This window comes from Triturus cristatus, chromosome 8 (assembly GCF_964204655.1).
Source record: "Triturus cristatus chromosome 8, aTriCri1.1, whole genome shotgun sequence".
Classification (NCBI taxonomy): Eukaryota; Metazoa; Chordata; class Amphibia; order Caudata; family Salamandridae; genus Triturus; species Triturus cristatus.
The window spans coordinates 921,888,565-921,908,435 of NC_140591.1; the positions used below are offsets into that span (position 1 = coordinate 921,888,565).

Consider the following 19,871-nt stretch of genomic DNA (forward strand, 5'->3'; position numbering starts at 1 on the left):
GATGGCATTCTTACAGCCTCCACGGGTTGCTTCAGCTCCTGTCGGAACGGACATCGTCTCTAAAACAGGCTCATAGGTATTGATTGTTTCCTCACAGGCTGCTGTGGGAACTGAAGAAAATCACCTTTGCTCCTTTGACCTGATACAAGAGGTGTTACAGGGACCGTCATCTGCGAATGCGAGCGACAGTGATGTTGCATCTCCCACACAGGACACACAAACGTTTGACTCTCTGTGTGATGGGAACAATTCTGCCTTTTTTCCAAAACAAGCCAAATTGGAATGGAAAACATCGCTATGTTTAAAAAAAAAATTATGCTCTCAATGAGCACCATGGCTTTTGATGTGCTCAGTTAGCGTAGCAATATATTGACTTTTTAGTCGACTTATAGAGCTTCTTTCAATTTTAATAGCATTGCTTTTACATATACCATGTTTTTAGATGTTTTTGGCCCCTGGTTTTATGACGATGTTTTTATGCTTTTTAACCGGCATATTTTATCATTAGTTGACCTTATTGACCTTTGGATGAGGAGTGGGTGTTATGTACCCCAACCTAGGCTTAAGTAGCAAACGACCTTTCATCTACATTTGTCCTACCTTGCTCTGCATAACGATTCGAGCACTGACCTTTTACCCAGTTATGTGCATAATAAATGTCGATTGGTTTCCTTGAAACTAGCATCATCAATTATGCTTGAGAATTCTCAGAAAAGTCCCCTGCACATGACATACATAACAGGATTAGCATACTTTGTATAAAAGTCTTGGTCATATTATTCCTAGGGTGAAAGAACTACTTTGCATAATTGCAGGTATTGATTTAGGCTCATTTGCATAATCGTCCTCACAACATATCAATTGTGGTAGGAACCCCAAGGCTATCTTTATTGTATAAAAGAACCATACCTTCACTAGATAGACACATACACTGAGTTCCCGGCCCAAAGAAGCTTCAACAAACAGTGGTCTAACATCCCTTACGAGGTGTCCAATTCGAGACCAACACTGGGGCTTTTGTTCTCTTACATCATGTAATGAGGTTGCCTCTTGGCTTTACATCCACATACATGCTAGGCACATTTAGGTACACTTAGGGTCAGCATAGTGAGAATACACTAGATTACTGTCATGATTATATGCCTGCATATATTCTCTGTTCTAGCACCATGGTAGAGTTCTACATTTTATTTACTCTGTTGGTGCTTGTGATCTCTTACATTAGCTTCTGTCTATTGATTATTGCAACACATATGTTTTATACTTGTATGAGGCCTGTTTAATAAATTCTTATAGAAAATGTCCCCATCGTTTATTCTGTGTATCTCTCCGACACCAAGTGAGTATGAGTGACTGAACGAAAAGTACTGTATTGTTTCACAATCCCTGGAGTGTCAAGGGTTGTCATGTTCGATGGTTGCCAGAAACTATTTGCCCCTTGGTAACATATCCTTTGGGGGAGTCCGGAATCAGTCTAGACACCAATCCCTTAGTTTATGTTGTCCAAATGTGCAGATCCTATGTATTCTTAGGAACTACACAACACTACTTTCTGGACACTCAGGTCCATCAAGAACGACACTTTGCCCGTTCGGTCCTTCAGGAGTTTCTGGTTTAAGCCAGTTTGCAGACCCACTTCTGGGGAAGTATTGCTTGGGTATCTAGTCTAAGGTGAGGAATCTGCAATTAGAAATCTCTAGCAGAAGAGCAACTTACTTACCTTACTTTTGGTAACTTTTTCTGGTAGAGACTCTACCAGTATGTTAATGTATTTCAGTTTTTTACTTTTTTCTCCCTCCTAAGGTTGCAAGAGCCTTAATTGTCTTAGACCCTGTCCTTTTGATGACACTGGTTAAATCATTTAGGGTCAAAATGCGGCATCTTATCACTTTGGACTGTCAAGGCAACAGTTTGGAATATTGTAAAGACACAGAGAATGCTTCCCAGTATACTTAATGTCATTATGGTGTACTTGCCATCCATCGTTCTATTTGATTGCTTTTATATATGCTTTCATTTCCATCATTCACTTGAGCACTGCACCGTTTTATTTATAATGTGTTGTGTTTATAAAAATGGGTATATTTACAGATTGATATGTTCTGCTTTATCCTTTCCGCTCCATTTATAATTCAATATAAAGCTTTGCACGTAAGTGATCTTCGCCAATATGCTTGCCTACTTTTTTCAGATATCTTGTGTTTAGGACTGAAATGTCCCCTGCTCCATTTCCATAATGTACATTTGTATATCAAGCCCTTCGTGCCCGAACTGTATACCTACGATCCTGTTTTTTAGATTTTTGGTCATGCTCATACTAATCCCATAAGCATGCATTGACTTAGGTTGGTCTAATGACAAAGATAGGTTCTGGACATAGTACTGAACTGGAAGGGGTGTGCCAAGCACATTCTCCTTGTGACAGGGGACTACTGTCCCTGTTTTAGGTTTCAGGTTTAAAGTGTGGTGGTGGCAGCATACTGTGTTAATGAATTATAGCGAAAGGAGTCTTTACCTGTGAGACATAAATGCGCATCTACTGGCCCATTCATCTAAAAGGTTCAGCTGCACACGATGAATCCAAATTCTTGTAACACAGCAACCCAAGCACTGTACTTGTGTGTACTAGAATTAGTGTTATGTCACACATGAGTTCCATTTTGGAAGCCGACAGCCTGGACCAGAGTACAAGATGGTTGCTTTTTCCAGACTACATATGTTTATTGCTGGCATTTCTTAGATATGAGGGTGAGCACCAAACGCTATCGTGAGGAAAGACGAGACAGGATTTCTTTAGAAATGTCATGGCCCTTCCTGATACATGGGGCTGTAAATGACTTTAACTGCAGCTGCCATTAGGTAGATGGAAGGGGGCACAGGGTAAGGCCTGCAATGTCTGTTGTGAGTGAATGGAGTCCTTTAAAGGGGCAGAGATTCTTGTCTTTGATATTTGTGAGGAGGGGTCGTGTGTAGCTGGGTGCAGCCTGCTCTCATCTTTTGTACTTCTGTATTAGGCATTCTACCCGGAGGCTGTCCTGCTTGGCAGAGCATCCTTGAAGACAAAGTACAGGTCTGAAAGGTGTCCCGCTCAAGACACATGAAAGGGAACCAACTCAAACGGGTTCCAAGAAAGTAGACCTGGAGTACATACCCTCCATCTGTGAAATTGGCATAATGATGGAGTCAAAACCCTTTGTTGTTGTGGTCTCTTCTTCCAAGGCTGGGGTACTCCGCAGGGTACTTGGGGACAACTAAGCAGTCAAGGGTTGGTGTCGCACTAACAGCCAACTCCCCAGAGATGATCTGTAGGAGCAATTATTGATTGTCCTTGGTACCAAAACATCCTGTCTGTGAACGAGGGAAGGAAGCACCAACGCAATGGAAGTAGCGAATCATTGAGGGACTGCTGTAATTGACCTGTTGTAGGGTCCGTCCGGCAGAGACTCGCTAAGCAGGAGCACAGAGGAAAATCCAATACTGCTAAATCTGGCCATGTGACCTTCGTTGAACATCCCCATTGAAGCCACCACGTGTGTGTCTGTGTGGTGGGTTCACTGCAACTGGGATAAGCGCCTCCTGGTGGTCTGTGTGCCCCATAAGAGGACTGTGTGACCGAGGCAATGTCAAGTGTGCTGGTTGGTCAGCACCAGTATTTAGGAATAAGTGATCTGAGAGGTAACCTAGAGGTACCTTGTGTGGAATACAGGTCGTTGCCTCAAGGCACGGCATGCCGAAGATAGTGCCTGGTGTCAGCCACCATGAGGACTGTAATCCGTAGGCATTTGACCGGCATGATCAAGAGCAAAGCGGCAACTATTCACCGGAGAACCAGAGTGAGCTGTGCTGTGAGTTAAGTACCCACTTGAGTACCGAATCAAGCTGTGATCTGCTGTGGATCAAGCCGCGATCCCCTGCTGCTGCCCGGAAAATGACCACTGAGAGGAGCCCCCTCGCTCCTACCACGACTTCCTTTGAACATCGTGCTATGTGGCTGCTGTCTGCCACCTGAAGGCTACCGTCTCTTCTGGGAAGATCCTCCTACAGTAGGAGGACCGAATGTGGGCCCCTCCCTGCTTCTGGACTGCCACATGCAGCTTAGAGGCTCCCCCTGCTGCTGATAAGATCCCGTTGCCACTGGTGGGTCGAACACGGCCTGCGATGCCCCTGCAAACTTGGTGAGAGACTAAAATAGCCTGTTCCCTGGAGATAGTGCTACAATCGACCTGAGGGGCACACGCTGCACCCATAAAGCTGACCTTCAGACCCCGAACTTGGCACAGGTAGAACCCAGTGTCAGGGGAGGGACCCACTAGAGACAGGTGAAGGCAAAGACAGCAGAGGCTCCTGAGAGCACAAAGATTGGCACCTGTGAATCAGATATTAGAACATGATTGAATGTGTATGTTTTTGTGTAATAAACTATTTGTCTTTTCTACAAAGAAAAGCACTGGGCTGGACATCGATTTTATTGCGCTGCTGGGGGTGGTATTGATTCCTTATCCTCAGTACTCCCACACTAATGTCCCTGAGAAACCTTTGACTGCTAGCCTACACTACTACAGTCAAGTACAAAAAAGGTTGCACTTGGTCCAGTGTGCGACCATAGTAAGGCTGAACCTGGTTCAGCAGTCATAATAAGCCTCGACCACCACAATTGTAACCCAGTAGCCCCTGCCTCCCTTAGGCCTTCGCAAACAGTCTGACGCCTGTCAAACTCAATTCAGTAGTAGATTGTAAAATCTTTTACCTGCTTTCTTCGGATTTTATTTCCTTACCTTTTGGTATAAACATCCTGAAGGAACCATTGCTATGTCCATATCACTTCTCACTTTACCTGACAAGTCTTTCTATGCCTCACTTCTGGTTTTGCCCTTCTCTTTAACGCACCACTCTCTTTAACTTGTGTCCCATTTTCTCCCACTTACCCCACTTCTATACTTGCCTTCCTCTGCTCTTTAATCCACCTTTCTTTCTATCTTGGCTCTTTCTCAAACCACCCTGTTCACCCCTATCTCCCTCTGCATTTCTTTCTCACTGTCTAAAGTTCCCTCTAAATCCTTATCTCACTCTTCCTCTTTTTCTCTACCTACCTCTCCCTCTCTTTCTACCTCTATGTATCTTTTCTGACTACTCTTTACCTTACACTTATCCCTCTCTCATCCATTTTTCTACCTTATCTGCATCTCCCTTCAAATTCTACTTCACCTCTTTCACTGTATGATTCCATTTACCTCGCTGTCCTTCTCTTTCCTGCCCTCTCCCATTCACTTACTCAGCTCAGCTAGTGACCACTGTCCACCCAGAGACGTGTACACTTAAATGAGAGAAGGAACACAGCAGGGGAAGTGACTTATGAGCGATATTTTCACGTCACGCGATGGAATCGTGAAAATCTTAGCGCAGTGCTTAAATTTCCCTGTAGAGCAGGAATGGCAGTTAAGAAAGGGATGTATTTGTGGCTATGGATAGTTCCAATTTAGTTACACATTATGCGCTGGCTGCACATCTTATTTTAATATTTTCCTCTACTTCAGTAAACATTCACCCAGTCGCGCTTGCTGTGCCATCCTATAATGGGAGAGTCAGAATGGTTAGACACTGAATTCCACTGAAATCATTTTTAAAAAGAAAACTAGATCCTAAATTTAAAGTTGTTACAAACAGGGCCCAAAATATGACTTGTCTAGAGCCCCAAAAATACTTAAGATAGCCCTGGGCTGGCCCAGAAGTTCAAGCTCTGGTAGAGTTTCCTTCTCAGAACAGGCAGAGCACATGGATTAGATGTGCAAGCGTCCTCGGCCCAAACCAGTCCTAGCTCAGGCAACAGCAGTTGAAGCTTGCAACCAAAGAAAAGAGACAACATGGGAAGCTGCTGTGTATCACTCTGATGAAAAACACTTATTGGCAAGTAGCATTGCAAACAGCGGTGGTTCCTCCTTTAGGGTGGAGAGTGTCACCCTCCTGCTGCGAGGCTTCTTTGCTGTAAAGGAGGAACGAATAAATCAACCTTATTAAAATAGCCTCGAACTTAGTATCTTCTTTTTGCTATCTACGAGTTCAGGTGGCGCAGGATTCTTGCCGATTGACAGCAGCAGGAATGACACGGCATGTGGGATTGGCCAGTCGATTTGCCCCTGCCTATCCCACATGCGCACTTCTGCTCACACCCAAAGCACCTGTGTTAAGCAGCTGGGGATAGCACAGGCAGATTCCCGGTCTCAAATGGAGCGCTGGGTTAGCCTGCTCCTTCCAATCCTGCAGCTTCTCTTATGCTGAACAGCATGAGAGAAGCTGCAGGATTGGGTAGGTTTGAGTTGGAGGAAAAGGAAGTTTCATCCGGCTTCGGACAATCTGCAGCCTCGAAGCGAGAGAAAGAATCGCTGCTGCTTGTCGCTAATGTAAGGTAATCATTTTTGTTTATATTTCTTCATGTTTACGCGTGCCACATTCTGTCTGTGTTTTCATCGCATGTGACAGGCCGGTCGTCTTGAAGGTACCTATCTGTAGAGCTTGGTGACAGGTTGTGTCGGTCAAAAGGTTGTGGTTCTATGTTAGACTTAACATTCAAATTGAATGCGCTCACCTGTGTTTCGTCTATACTGGTACACTGGTAAAAAAGTGTTGTCTCGGGAGGCATAAACACAGCCCTTCGGGAACTGGTTTTTTTCACGCACACAAGCCATGCTTCTTCGTCTTGATTTGCCACGTGCTGCTTATCACTGACCGCTTTCTCCGCATCGTAATCAACTTTATTTTGAGTGATACTGGTGATTTGGGATGTTTGTCAACTGAGATTTGTATATTTCTGCGTGTATTTTGCCAAGAGGTGAGCTAGTCAGCTAAAGACGAAAATAATCCTAACAGTGGCGTCACTAGGGTTGGTGTCACCCGGTGCGGGTAACTCATGGTGTCACCCCCTCACGACTTACCGCATGGACCTCCTCCGCCCCGAGTCCGTCAGTGGACACAGTTGGCAAATAACGGGACCATACAGAATCCTTAGTAACGTTTGTAAATGTAGGTCCTCTATTTACAAAATGTGCCTGTTAACAACAGTGTGATAATGATTCATTAATCAGGTTGTACAGTGGGCTACCTGCTAGTCAACAGTTTATTGGAATCTATAATATCATAGGTATGGTACTATTTACTGGTCTGGTGTTCCCACTATCCATCAACACGATATATCAGTGGTCGAAGTGGGGGAAAAAAAGTAGGGGAACTGTGGCCGGAGAATCAGAGGGCGGGAATAACCCAAGGATTGGATCAGTGGGCGGAGCCAGAGGTGTGGCCAGAATGCGCAAACATCACAATTTTTTGTATTTGTTTGGTTTCACTGCCCAGTTTTATCAACCAATGGATACACATGATTATTTAAGGTTATAATGAGTTATTGACAGTAAAATATGTTCACAAAATGGGATATGCTTCTAATCACAGAATGTCCCCAAATACGATAAAATGTGGAAGCACAAGCCATTTGTCTCCGAGCCATGGAGTTTCTGTCATCAGCACTTCTCCCTTTACCAAAACAGCAGTTCAAACATGAATTGCTAAAAATCCTAGTTTGCAAATGTTTTCTAAATAATAATGGCTCTGCCATATTTGCCTCACAATGCAAGATCTGCAGCATGATCTCACCATTTAAACTAATAAATTGTTTGTTGCTCAAACGTATCAAAAGTTAATAAAAAATTTGACTTTTGTTGCTGCGGAGTAGATGACAGTTAATAGCTCACTGTTCTATGTTAGGATTTTAACTTATAAACTGCAAGTAACAAAAGGATCTCTCTGACAAAAGCAGTAGCCCACTGGCCTATTTACATTATGTGCACTTTGTGATCTGCATGGTACATGTTCTTTGCAGCAGGTACATTAACCCTCTGAGCTACCTTTCCATGAGTCAAATCTTCCATTAGACAAAATTCCGATCTCTCTCTAGGAAGAACATTAATCACCAGAGTCATGACATTTTTATTGTTACCGAAAATTACTGTAGGCCAGGAAGGAGGCAGCAAGCGCTTTTAAAACCATAATATACTTGCAAAAATGATGCCTCCACCAAAAGTGAGCACCTGGTGCGGTCACACCGGTTGCACCGCCCTAGAGCTGGCCCTTCTCAAGGGTCCTGTGATCTCAGTGACAGGGTCACTGTTCTAGGGTGTACTGCTTCATAGGCCTGCCGCAAAACTGGAGGTGAACTTCAGTATGAATAGTGGTGGACAAGCCTTGAAGGTTAACCTACACTTGTCATGCTAGGGTCCACCTGCTGGTGCTACGACACCGGGGCTTCTAATGTCTTGCGAAGCCTTCTAAGGTCTAGCATGAGATAGTGCTCTCTCAGGAGAGTGGTCTGGCGGACTGGTTATTAAGGCTGAACCTGGTTCCCCAGTTCCAAATTCAGCAGCTCTGGCCATAGTGCCACATCCTCTCCCCCACTGAACACCATACTGCCCCACTGAGAAAAACTCAGACTGCCTTCAACTACAACCCAATTGTTGCCAGCTATAAACACCTGGATGTGGCTCAATTTAAATTACGCACTGGGCAAGAGTAATATGTGGCCTACAAAAAAAAAGTGACAGCATCCTGGAAAAAGCAAACAATCAAAGGGAATGCAACATTTTGCAAACCATGTGAAATGTAAGCAGGAACAACATGGTTACCTTAACGCTTTTACACTCACTGTTCAGAAATCAGTGTGTGCTTTTTCCTGAAAAGTTAAGGACATGACTACAGGGCCCTGAATGGACCCATTTCAATGACCATTGCTTATATCCTCACAAAACGTAAGCAGTATGGTAAAAAAAGACAACATCCCTAGATACAGAGCAGCAGTACAAATTTTGTTTTTCAATCCTCACATTGCAGTACCTCCAGGATTGGTGCACTAGCTCCAAGCCCAGGGAAAACAAAGCCAAGACAACCAAAATAGCGCTTCACTGGCAAACTCTGTAAAAGTGGCGCTAATGTGTTTGGGTGTGAATAAAAATCAATCTGGACAGTTTGCTACCACTCTGTCTTACTTTATTTAGTTATTTATTTTTCCTATTTTTAAACTTTTATTCCCGATGCTGCATTTTGGAATTAAATGTCAGAAAAATACGACATTGATTTCCAGCAAAAGTGATTTTCTTTTTTGGATCCATTTCACAGGGAAGCAAATAAAAGAAAGGAGAGGAGACAGTGTGCACTGCACACAGGCACGTCCTCTTCCTAAAAGGTTAGGTTGCTCGGCGCACACGGGCCCCAGGGCCGGCTTTAGCGCTGGTGGCGCCCTGTGCGACAATGTTTGTTGGCGCCCCCCCAATGACCACCTCCACCACGGATCCTCTCACTAGCACCCTTTAACAGTGACCAAGTCACCATAACCACACACTCTCAGATGCATTGAATTAGTTATATAGCGCCACTCATACCAGTGTAGGGTGTCCGAGCACTTTGCATCACACACACATTACACAGAGACAATCAATCATAGGTGTGTAAATCCGTGTATAGGAAATGATACATAAACCAAAGGACTGAAAGTGTAGGAGTCACATGTCATCCATACTGGTAGGCAGTATAGTGCTTGGTGTGGAGAAGCACAAACGCAGAGTCGAAAAAGAAACAGCATAGTTGGGAGTTTTCTTTAATAATAAGAATCTATTTCTAGCCAAATTAACCCTTTTTGCAACATTAATCAATGTTCTAATAATGTATATTTTGAAGTGTGTATGCAGTTCTAGGACGAAAGTTAATAGCTCACTGTTGAATATTAGGACTTTAAGTTATAAATTGCAACAAAAGGATGTCTCTTTTGAAAGCAGTAACCTGCTGATCTGCACGCTGTAATCTACTTGGCACACGTTCTTTGCAGCAGGCAAATTAACCCTCTGCACTAACTTCACCTAAGTTAAAACCTCAACTTTACAAAACACTGATCTCTCTCCAGGAAGATAATTAATCACACCAGTTATCTTGACATTTATGTGAGGCCTGGTAATTGCCGGGGAAAGAAACGCTGCAGCAGGTGCTTCAAAAGCGTAATAAACTTTCAAACACGGCGCCCCCAGGAAGCCAGCACCCAGTCACACCGCCCTAAAGCCGGCCCCTGACGGGCCCTGTTGGTGTCACCCCACTTGAGGGTGTCACCCGGTGCGGTCCGCACCCCCGCACCCCCATAGTGACGCCGCTGAATCCTAATTTATCTCTGATTATGTCCAAGGGAGTGTGTTCCAGTCTCTCATTTCTTTTTAAACTGGTAAGCAATATTTGTAGGTTGTGATGTTGGTGAATTGATTATTTAGGCCTTATTAAAATATTAATATTACTGTCTTCCCAGAAAGCAGACACCTGCAATTTTATGTTGTGTATTTCTAGCCTCGTGCTCCTCAGACTCTTTCTGAAACCTGCAAGCACATTACGAGAGGCACTCAATGTTCCAACCTGATGCAAACACTTTCATTTTATGATCATTATCGCAGAATGTTTCATCCTCCAGCGCTCCCAGACCCGGCGTTCTCACACATTTCCACACGAAGGCCTCAAAGTGTGATCTGTGCACTCTGAATGGACACCGCAGTTTTTAAGCACAGATAGTTTGAGTTTATCTGTCTCAAGATATATATTTTTTGCTTTGGAGTTAGAGAGTGAAACCACTAGATATATTTGTATTTTTTGGGGGCTAATCTGTAGCTGAAACAAAATTGTGTGAAGCTTTGGCCGAATAGATGTTGTGGAAATTTAAATTTAAAAAAATCATTGAAAAACTAAGGGTTTTGCATTTTAAGAAGGCAGGTGTTTTGGTCGGCTGTATAGTGCCCCAATCATTATATTACTTAGATTACCACAAGACAATATGGTATTTTGGCAGAGGCCTATGGTGGTCCCTTACTGCTATTGCAGGCACGTCCGCAGTTACGAATTTAGGTCACTTGTAGTGTGTGTGTAACCCCGATCTATGTGTTAGGGAAGCGTGAGTGTGTGTGTTGCACAATGGCGTCTGCTTTCACTGTTCCTTGCTGCTGACCAAGCTTTGTCTGCTGCTGTGCTCCCTGTTAGCGTTAGTAAAGCCCTTCGAGTGTACAGAAGCCAGACTTATTGACTTTGTTGCCATTCCTTACCGTGCAGATGTGGCCATTTTTCTTTTGTTCTGAAATCTCGGCATCCCTGTGTTTTTCTTGTGGTTTTCGTGGACTCTGCAATCTATGGTTGGCAAGCACTAATACATCCAGAGGCACAGCGGGGCGATGGTTGACCAGAGGCCCTCCGGGGGCTGCAAGCAGAGAGGGGACAGAAGGGGGAGGGAGGAAGGCTATACTGCATGTTTACTCCGCAAAATCTTTAGCAACGCAGGGCTTTACACAGCAAACCAATTCAACCCATTCCACAGTACAACGCCCCAATGGAGTTAGAATAGTAAATTGCGTTGTAATGGAAAATGTGTTGTAATGGATTGCGTTGTAAAGCCCTGCGTTGTAAAAGATATTGCAGAATAAAAAATGCAGGGTAATGGCATGCGTTGTAAAAGCGTCCGGGGTAAAGTGTCATATTCTATCCTGCGCTGTATTCCTCACAGCTGCCTTAAGCATGGTCTTCATCACTATACTATGCATCATCACATCAAACTACCTTTTTACATGGACTTCCACCACCATACTGTGCCTTTTTTGTTCCAGCTCCCTTTAGCATGGTTAACCTTTTACCTTGGTGTTCGTTATCCCTCTCCACTGCCTTTAGCATAGTCTTCCATCACCAGGAGCTTTGAGAGGCAAAGAAGGAGCTACCTGAGGCTGAAGCTCCATGTGCCTCTTACGACGGTCAGCTACGCTCCCTCAGCATAGGGCACCCATCCCAAACTTTTACGGCTCACCACTTTCAAATGTCACCAGCCGCCACTGATTGCAAATCTCGTCACAAATCAGGTGTAGTTTATGAAGCAGCAGTACGTGCCTTTTCCACAAAACTGGTCCAGCACTGAAAGCCGAGACCGATCTTGGGTTGCTTGTTTCCTGGTTCAAGGGCTCCTGGCTTGCCAGTTCAGGGTGTACTGTTCATGTTGGAGCAGGATTTAGCCTGATTTGCATGAGGGTGTTTTTTCTCTGGAGCGGTACAGTGGGCAAAAAAGATGGTATAGAATGCGGACCAAAATAATTATCAATTGGCTGAGTTAAATTTGAGCATTTCACCCATTACTATTTTGTTTCCCTTAGTGTGAACGCTTTAAGTGCAGTGGGTATGCTTAGACGGGTCCCAGGCTCACTGTACTATAGGAATTAAACTACACCTCACTAAAGGGACTCAAATAGGGTCCGGAGATGGTTGTTTCCAGTTCAGAATGGGCATGACCTGGCAGTACCGCCTGGATTGTTCGAATTGGAGAATAACCAAGGCCTGGTCCGATGAGGGAGGTTCTTGTCTTCAGGTGCATAGATGGTAAAAACAAAAGATAGACTGGAATGCAAACCAGAATTACCACCAATGGCTGTGAATAATAAAACAATTCTGCCCGTTACCCTTTTGCATTCCACATCGTTCCCAGGAGCAGCGTATTATGTTATAGCTCCTTGGGCCACTGCACAATCGCAGTGTGTGTCTGCACAGCCCGCACAATCCGATCGAATATCAGTCCCATCTTCCACTCGGACAGTTCTTCCCCTCTGCACCCATCATGTTCGGGGTCCTCAGGTCCCCTTTACCAGCCACTCCATTTATCCCTGATGCAGAGCTTGACCTGGAGGCACTGGCTTCACTACCTGATTGAACCAGGCATCCCCCCCCATCCTACCTTTGTGAGGTGACCCGGGTGATACAACGAAGCCGTGAGAAGACTGGAGTGCCGTAAAGGAAGGTTCTTATTGTCCCTTACAGATGGGCGTGCTTCAAAATATAGACCTCCTAAATAACAAATATTGCGCCTCTCTCGGTGGTGCCTTTTTTTAATGGCAAGATGGGCGAAAAAGACAAATTCGATGTGAGGGAAGTTCACTTGCAAATTAGGTAATGCCCCATTTATTTTGTCTATGAAATAATTCCGTATTATAGAAAGAATTCTGCACCCCATTCTGTAATACCAAAATGCATGCCTTACACCGAAAATGTTACCGAGTGCCTATTATACCGGGCTAGCACTTTTATTACATGGTTTATTGCTGAACTGAACTGTACATGGTTTATTGCTGTGTTCACTATATTGTACTCGCACGCTTTGATCATGCTTAAGTTGTTTAACATAATTTAAACAAAACTATTACAGCCTTTCTTTCCTCGCAGTCACCCCGCCATTCCTATTTGTTATCAATTTCACCCTATGTCGCCACTTACGGGTGGATTCCTAATTCTCACAATTATCACTTTTCAAATATATATCTTCGCAGAAATAGAAGTAAGAGTGTTTCTCGTAGCTTGTACAAGTTGGTATCATAAGTAACAAGAGCTGGTAATGTAAACAATGTTCTATTTGAAATGATATAATTAAAAAAAAATGTTTGAAATAAAATATTTATTTTAATGCTTTGTTTATAAAACTAAAAATAAGTTACATTGTGCTTTAACTCTTGTTTTTTCTTTTAATCAGCCTGCGGTATATGTCAGAATCAAGAACAGAGCCCAAGATAAATACTTGACTGTTACTGGAAAGCTCTTGGATGTAAGGGCAACAACAGTATGCATTGCTCACTACAATGGCAAGAATTCTCAGATCTGGTACTTCTGTCGTGGATTATTCAAATCCAAGGTAAATTTCCATGTGGGCATAGTGTGCAACCAGGAAAATATTTACGTTTTTTGTCTACCTCATGAAACCAAAGTTTCTGGCACACATTAGGTTGGGGAGAGGGTTCACTGATGATGCACATTGCAATTTCGTAATATGAATCAGAAACAGCTTTATTCGATTTTTAAGATACAAAACCATAAAAGCATACATACATCGCGTTTCAATCAAAAATAAACTTTCAAGGTTAAAAATATCAGCATATTAAAAATGATCTAGTTCATGGAGATCCTGAATCTGATAACGGTTTTTAGGAACATAGAGACCGAAAAGATAAGAAATTCATCGTCTAACATTTTTAATCTGACCAGCGCCGCTCTACATTGTCTCAATCCTAGCTTTTTCAAAACGGGTCGAAGAATACTTTTTCTAGGTTCTGAATAAAATTTACAAAAAAGAATACAATGGAGGGAAGATTGGACAGAAATCTGATCACAAGGACAGGGAATAAGTTCCTTAAGCCAACAGTTCTTCTCAGGAAAGGTGACCATTCTATAAAAGATGTCAGCCCTAAAACGAGATAACAGCATACGAGTATAGCAGCTGGGGACTAATTTCAAATATGGTTGGATACCTGGGTTAGTAATAAGTAACTGATTGGCCATAACAGAGCTCTTACATTTCTCTGACATCCAGCGTTCCTCTGAAAGGAAGTGCAGACAAATTTGCTTGAACTTTTTTCTTGAAAAATTCGTCATGCTAGCTGGAGAGTTAAAGAACTCCGGATGGCCTAACTCAGTGAGAAATTTCCTTACATAATTGAACCAAGGAATTTTCAATGCTCCATCTAGACCCAGGCAATCCTTGATTATGTCCCTGTTCAGGTCTGTCTCAGTTCCAGACCAGACTTTATGCCACAGCAAGATGGGCTCCAGTTTGATGAGATCGGCAATATAGGGCACGCCCAACTCTTGATGACAGGCATAAGAAGAGGTTGACCCCGGCACAGCCAATAAATACCGCAGAAAAGCATTCTGACAGATCTGGATTTGAATACTTGGGGTGTTCACAATCCCCCAGATTCCTGCGCCATATAGTGCAGTTGATACACACTTAGCCCTATAGATATCAAGCAAGACTGGTACCGGGCGTCCTCCAACCTTATTTGAAAAATGTTTGACCGCCCCAATTGCTCGTGAGAATGCTAGCTTTCGGGATTCACCTGCCGCTGACCAAGTTCCCTTTTTGTCGAAAGTAATACCTAAATACGAAAAAGTATTAACAGTCATGATTTTCGTGTTAGATAAAAATGAATTACAGCTAAGGTTATTCTTTTTTGTACAGCACATGTTAAATGTTTTACTTATGTTAATCTTTAGGCCTCTACTGCCCATGTATTCGGAAAAACTAGTAATCGATCTCTGGAGACCGATTTGGGTCCGGGCCATGATTACAGCATCGTCTGCGTATAGGAGAATGGGGATAAAGGAGTTACCAATTTTGGGGTAATCCTGCTTATCTTCAAGGAGGTGAGACGCGACCGAGTTAATATATAAATTAAATAAAAAAGGTGCTAAAATACAGCCTTGTCTCACACCCTTTTCTATGGAAAATTTAGAAGTGCAGTCCCCCTTTTCCCCATAGCGTACCCTTGCGCCCGCCTCCCGATATAGTTCTCTAATGAATTTTAGGAGGTTTGGGTCCACTCCCATTTCCTGCATAGTTAGCCAAAGTTTATTGTGATTGATACAGTCAAAGGCCGAACTTAAATCCACAAATGTTAGAAATAAGTTCTCTTTTTTTGCCTCGACGTATTTGGCTACTATGAGTGCTAAATTCAGACCTTGCTCAATTGTACCTAGGCCTTCCCTAAAACCATATTGAAATTGGGAGAGAGTACCTGTGTCGTTCACCCAATCTTGTAGTTTATTCAGTATGACTCTCCCCGCTATCTTCATGAGTGAGTCAAGTAAGGAGATCGGTCTGTAGCATTTCGGTGAACTACGATCTCCTTTCTTGAAAATGGGTACCACAATGGCTTCCTGCCAGGTCTTTGGGAAGCCCGTTTTAGTAAAGCTATTAAGAACGTTTGTTAGCAGTGGGGCCCATATCTTGCTGTTAGCCTTAAAAACATCTACGGGAATGCCATCCGGGCCCGGGGCCTTTCCTGCTGGGCTCTTGTTGATAGCTGTCATAACTTCCTCCATAGTAAAATCGATATTTATTGGATAGGGTGCTACATCCTTATTGCCTGAGTTAAAATCCCCTTCTATCTCGACCTGAAAATCCTTTGTGTAAAGTTCACGAAAGAAAGACAACCAACCTTCTTCCGAGATTGCTATTACGATAGAGTCTGTTAAATCATTGGAAAAAAACGGAGCATTCACCGCTTTCCAAAATGCGGTATTATTTTTGGAAATACAGGTTTCCCGAAGAGTACTCCAGGCTTCCTGTTTGATTTGTTTTTTCCTTTTTTTTACTGCCTGTTGGTAGGCAGATCTGGCTGTTCTGACTTCAGCCATTACCCTAGGCTCCCTTTTTAGTTGTTCCATTAAATGAGCGTGGGTCTTACTACACTCTCCATCAAACCATCTCTTGATTTTGTTTGCCCCAGAATGCAGTGGTCTCGTGAGTAGCTTTTTAATTTCCTCTGAGATACTAAGGAATGCATCATTGACTTTGAGAGGCTCAATGTGCTCTGTGAGGCAGATATTAAAGTCCTCTTCCTTGGAACGAATTAAATTTCCTAGGAAGGCCACTGGTTCCACTTTGTCCCATTTTAGAGTATAACCGTTCTTCTTTGCAAGTTCTAATTTGAAGTCGTACAGGGTCTGGGTCTTGGTAACATTATTGTTTTTACCCAGCGTTGTAATAAGGGACATGCTAAGCGGTAAGTGGTCGCTCATTGCTACCTCACATGTTTCGAACGCGAGAATATAATGAGAATAGCGTTTGGATATTAACATGAAGTCAATTATTGATTTGCATCCCCGTCCAATGAATGTGGGGTTAAAAGAGACTGATGGGGAGCATAGTTCATTCACAAAGCCCAGGTCCAGGGAGAAAAGTATTTCATTAAGGTGTATTCCCAAAGATGTATGTGAGAAGTGTGTCACAGGAACATCATCCAACTCTCCCAGTCCACATAGGTTTTGGTCGCTCAATGGGCATAAGAAGTAGTTAAAATCGCCCATCCAAATCACACAACTATCAGTACGTTCTTTTTCGTCTATGTTTTAAGGGTCTCAAGTAGTTCTTTGTAGGTCGAGGCCCAAGCATCTTTCGGTATGTTGTTGTAGAAATTTATCAGGTTAATGTGTTGATTGCCTCCCAACGTTATATGCAAAATCTGAAAGAAGACGGAGTCAGAGAAAAAAGAAATCTTAGTTTCCTTTAAGCAGTTGGAGACATAAGTACAAAGGCCTCCTTTGTTTCTCCCTCTCAGGGTGTGTACAGCTGGAGTATGGTAGGTACAATAACCATTCATGTGAATGGGCTCAGCCGTCCAACATTCCTGGAGGCAGACAATCGAAAACCGTTTTAAAAAGGAGGCACAATTTATATCGCCTAACCTGGAGGGCAACCCTGCGACGTTCCAGGATAAAAATGTGATAGAATGACCTATGTCGCCCTCTGAGGATGAGGTCACAATAGGAGTTATACCAGGAGCAACAGTTTCAGAAGATCCGCTGCTCGGCAGTGCAAGATGATCAATTAACTCGTTGTCCTCAGTATTAGTGGGGATAGTTTCTAAGTTGTTCTCTGAGGAAGTTATCGATTGTACGGGCCGTGAGTCAGTCGGTGAAGTTGGCTTGTCACCGGCTGCGACTTCCCCCGCTAATTTGACGACATTATAATTCAGGGGTAGTCAGTCGACCATATCCAGGCAGCTGTACCTGTTTGACAATGGAATGGTCTCCAACCAGCCTTGCCTAGGTATAGGCAACATACCTCTTTCCTGGTTAGTATGTATTTTTGCCCTCCCTACTTGTTCCCACCTCTTGTTGGTTGAATGATGAGAATAAAAGTAGTCGAGAGGTAGTGGAATGATATTTGTATTATTAACAGAAGATTGTACATGCTGGATGTAATTTACAGCCTGGGTGTCCTTAAAATTAACAATTATACAGTCTCCCGGTATGTCTTTACTCCTACTACCCACCCAGCTAACTCTCCGTACAAATAAAATTTTAGTATGAATGTTAGGAGGGAGGGGTCGGTTGATGTTAAGCCAATAGATAGTTTTGTTCCTCAATTCTAGATAAGACTCATTTGTTTTCCCCTGCAGGCCAGGTACTCCCGCCAATACAATGACATAGGGTAAGGATTCAGGGGGAAGGTCTAGAGTGAGTAATTTGGGAACAACATCTTGGACAGGAGCAATTCCATTTCCTACCTCATTTCTATCTTGTGGAATAAGATTATTGGTTTTTTTATTGACTTCCAGAAAATTCTGCTGGGGCTTTACTCCTGCATGAGAATTTTGGAAACCACTACTAGTTGTGGTATTTTCAATGCAGGCTGTATTTACACATTTATCCCCTGATAGTCCCAAGTGCTTGTCCGTTGACGGCGAAACCATAGGGGGAGGAGTTTTCTCTTTTAGGTTGCTAGCAGAATTAGCAAGAAGAGGGTGTTCGTTGAGCTCCCTAAGTAAGTCTGTCCTCAGAACTTGATTATGTTCTAGATTAGCAGAGGCGGTCTTTTCTAATTTCTGTAGTCGCTCTTCTATCTTGGAGAGTCTATCCAGGATCAGACGGGTTGAGTTTTCAAACACTTCTATTATTTTAGACTGAAACCCGACATCTAGTTGCCTAGTCAAGTCTGAGGTGACTTCGTTCAGGGGAGGATCAGCAGCGCCCAGAGTAATATTAGACGCAATTGTTTTATTTTTATTTTTTGACCCTCTTGGTTGTCTCCCCTTTTTTGCTTGCAGACCAGCCTTGATTTTCGGTTTTGCTCCTGAATTTAAGGGAAAGGTAGAGGAAGGGGAAGTAACCTCAGTTATTGCATGTAATTGTGCACGAGTGGAGACACCTTCAGTTAAATAATTAGCAGCAGCTGCCATGGTAATTATAGGTGTAGTAGACCTTTAGTGTCTTCGCGCTTATTGCTTTCAATAGTTAGATCCATGCTTAGGTCTGCGCTTTCATTCTCACTAGACAGACATTCAGTTGATGTAGGTTTAGTGGTAGTTACCCCAGGTGTAGCAGATAAGGCGATTTTCCCTAAGGACGAGCGTTTAGTTGTAAAGGGATCAAGCGATAAGCGTCGCTCGGTAAGGTCTATCTCTCGTTCTAAGATGTTTGCAGCTCTAACAATAAAATTATCCAGGGTCCCTGCCATAGATGTTCCAGCAGCGGCACTTTTGTTCCTAGACATTGCTCCCACCAAATATCGATGAGATGATCACAATCGAATACACTTACTAAGTTATAGGGGGGTTAGCCCAGGCCAGTGTCTCCAGTCTCGAACGGCCTCAAACGGCCCGCTCTTAGCCCGGTCTTCGCCCCGGGCTTAGTCCCGCGCGCGTCCCGCTTGCGCGCGGTGGAAAAAGAGCAAGATGAAGACAAAGGGGCGTGGGGGGAGGAGCCGGGAAGAGGATGCAGCTGCGCTCACCGCCAAGCAGCCTGGTCCTCGCAGTCCCGCGTTGTGATGTCGATGGTCCGGTAGGTATCGCCCCCAGGGCAGCGCGGCGTTCTGGTGAAGAGCCCACGGTTATCAGCAGGCAGTCCCAAGCCTACGAGCGGCACCCGTGAAGCGGGGGCCGCGAGGCGTCAAGAACCTTCTGGGGGAGGAGCCGGGAAGAGGATGCAGCTGCGCTCACCGCCAAGCAGCCTGGTCCTCGCAGTCCCGCGTTGTGATGTCGATGGTCCGGTAGGTATCGCCCCCAGGGCAGCGCGGCGTTCTGGTGAAGAGCCCACGGTTATCAGCAGGCAGTCCCAAGCCTACGAGCGGCACCCGTGAAGCGGGGGCCGCGAGGCGTCAAGAACCTTCTGGGGGAGGAGCCGGGAAGAGGATGCAGCTGCGCTCACCGCCAAGCAGCCTGGTCCTCGCAGTCCCGCGTTGTGATGTCGATGGTCCGGTAGGTATCGCCCCCAGGGCAGCGCGGCGTTCTGGTGAAGAGCCCACGGTTATCAGCAGGCAGTCCCAAGCCTACGAGCGGCACCCG

The 19,871-nt window shown here is 44.0% G+C and overlaps 1 protein-coding gene across 2 annotated transcripts in view; it reads left to right on the plus strand.

The window, feature by feature from the left end:
• CRYBG3 (crystallin beta-gamma domain containing 3) overlaps window positions 1-19,871 on the plus strand; it is a 1,479,538-nt gene that overhangs the window by 1,288,927 nt on the left and 170,740 nt on the right. For both annotated transcript variants that reach the window (XM_085622435.1, XM_085622437.1), the window contains one exon: window positions 13,562-13,720. In XM_085622435.1, coding sequence (XP_085478561.1) covers window positions 13,562-13,720 — 159 coding nt within the window. The remainder of the gene's footprint in view (window positions 1-13,561; window positions 13,721-19,871) is intronic.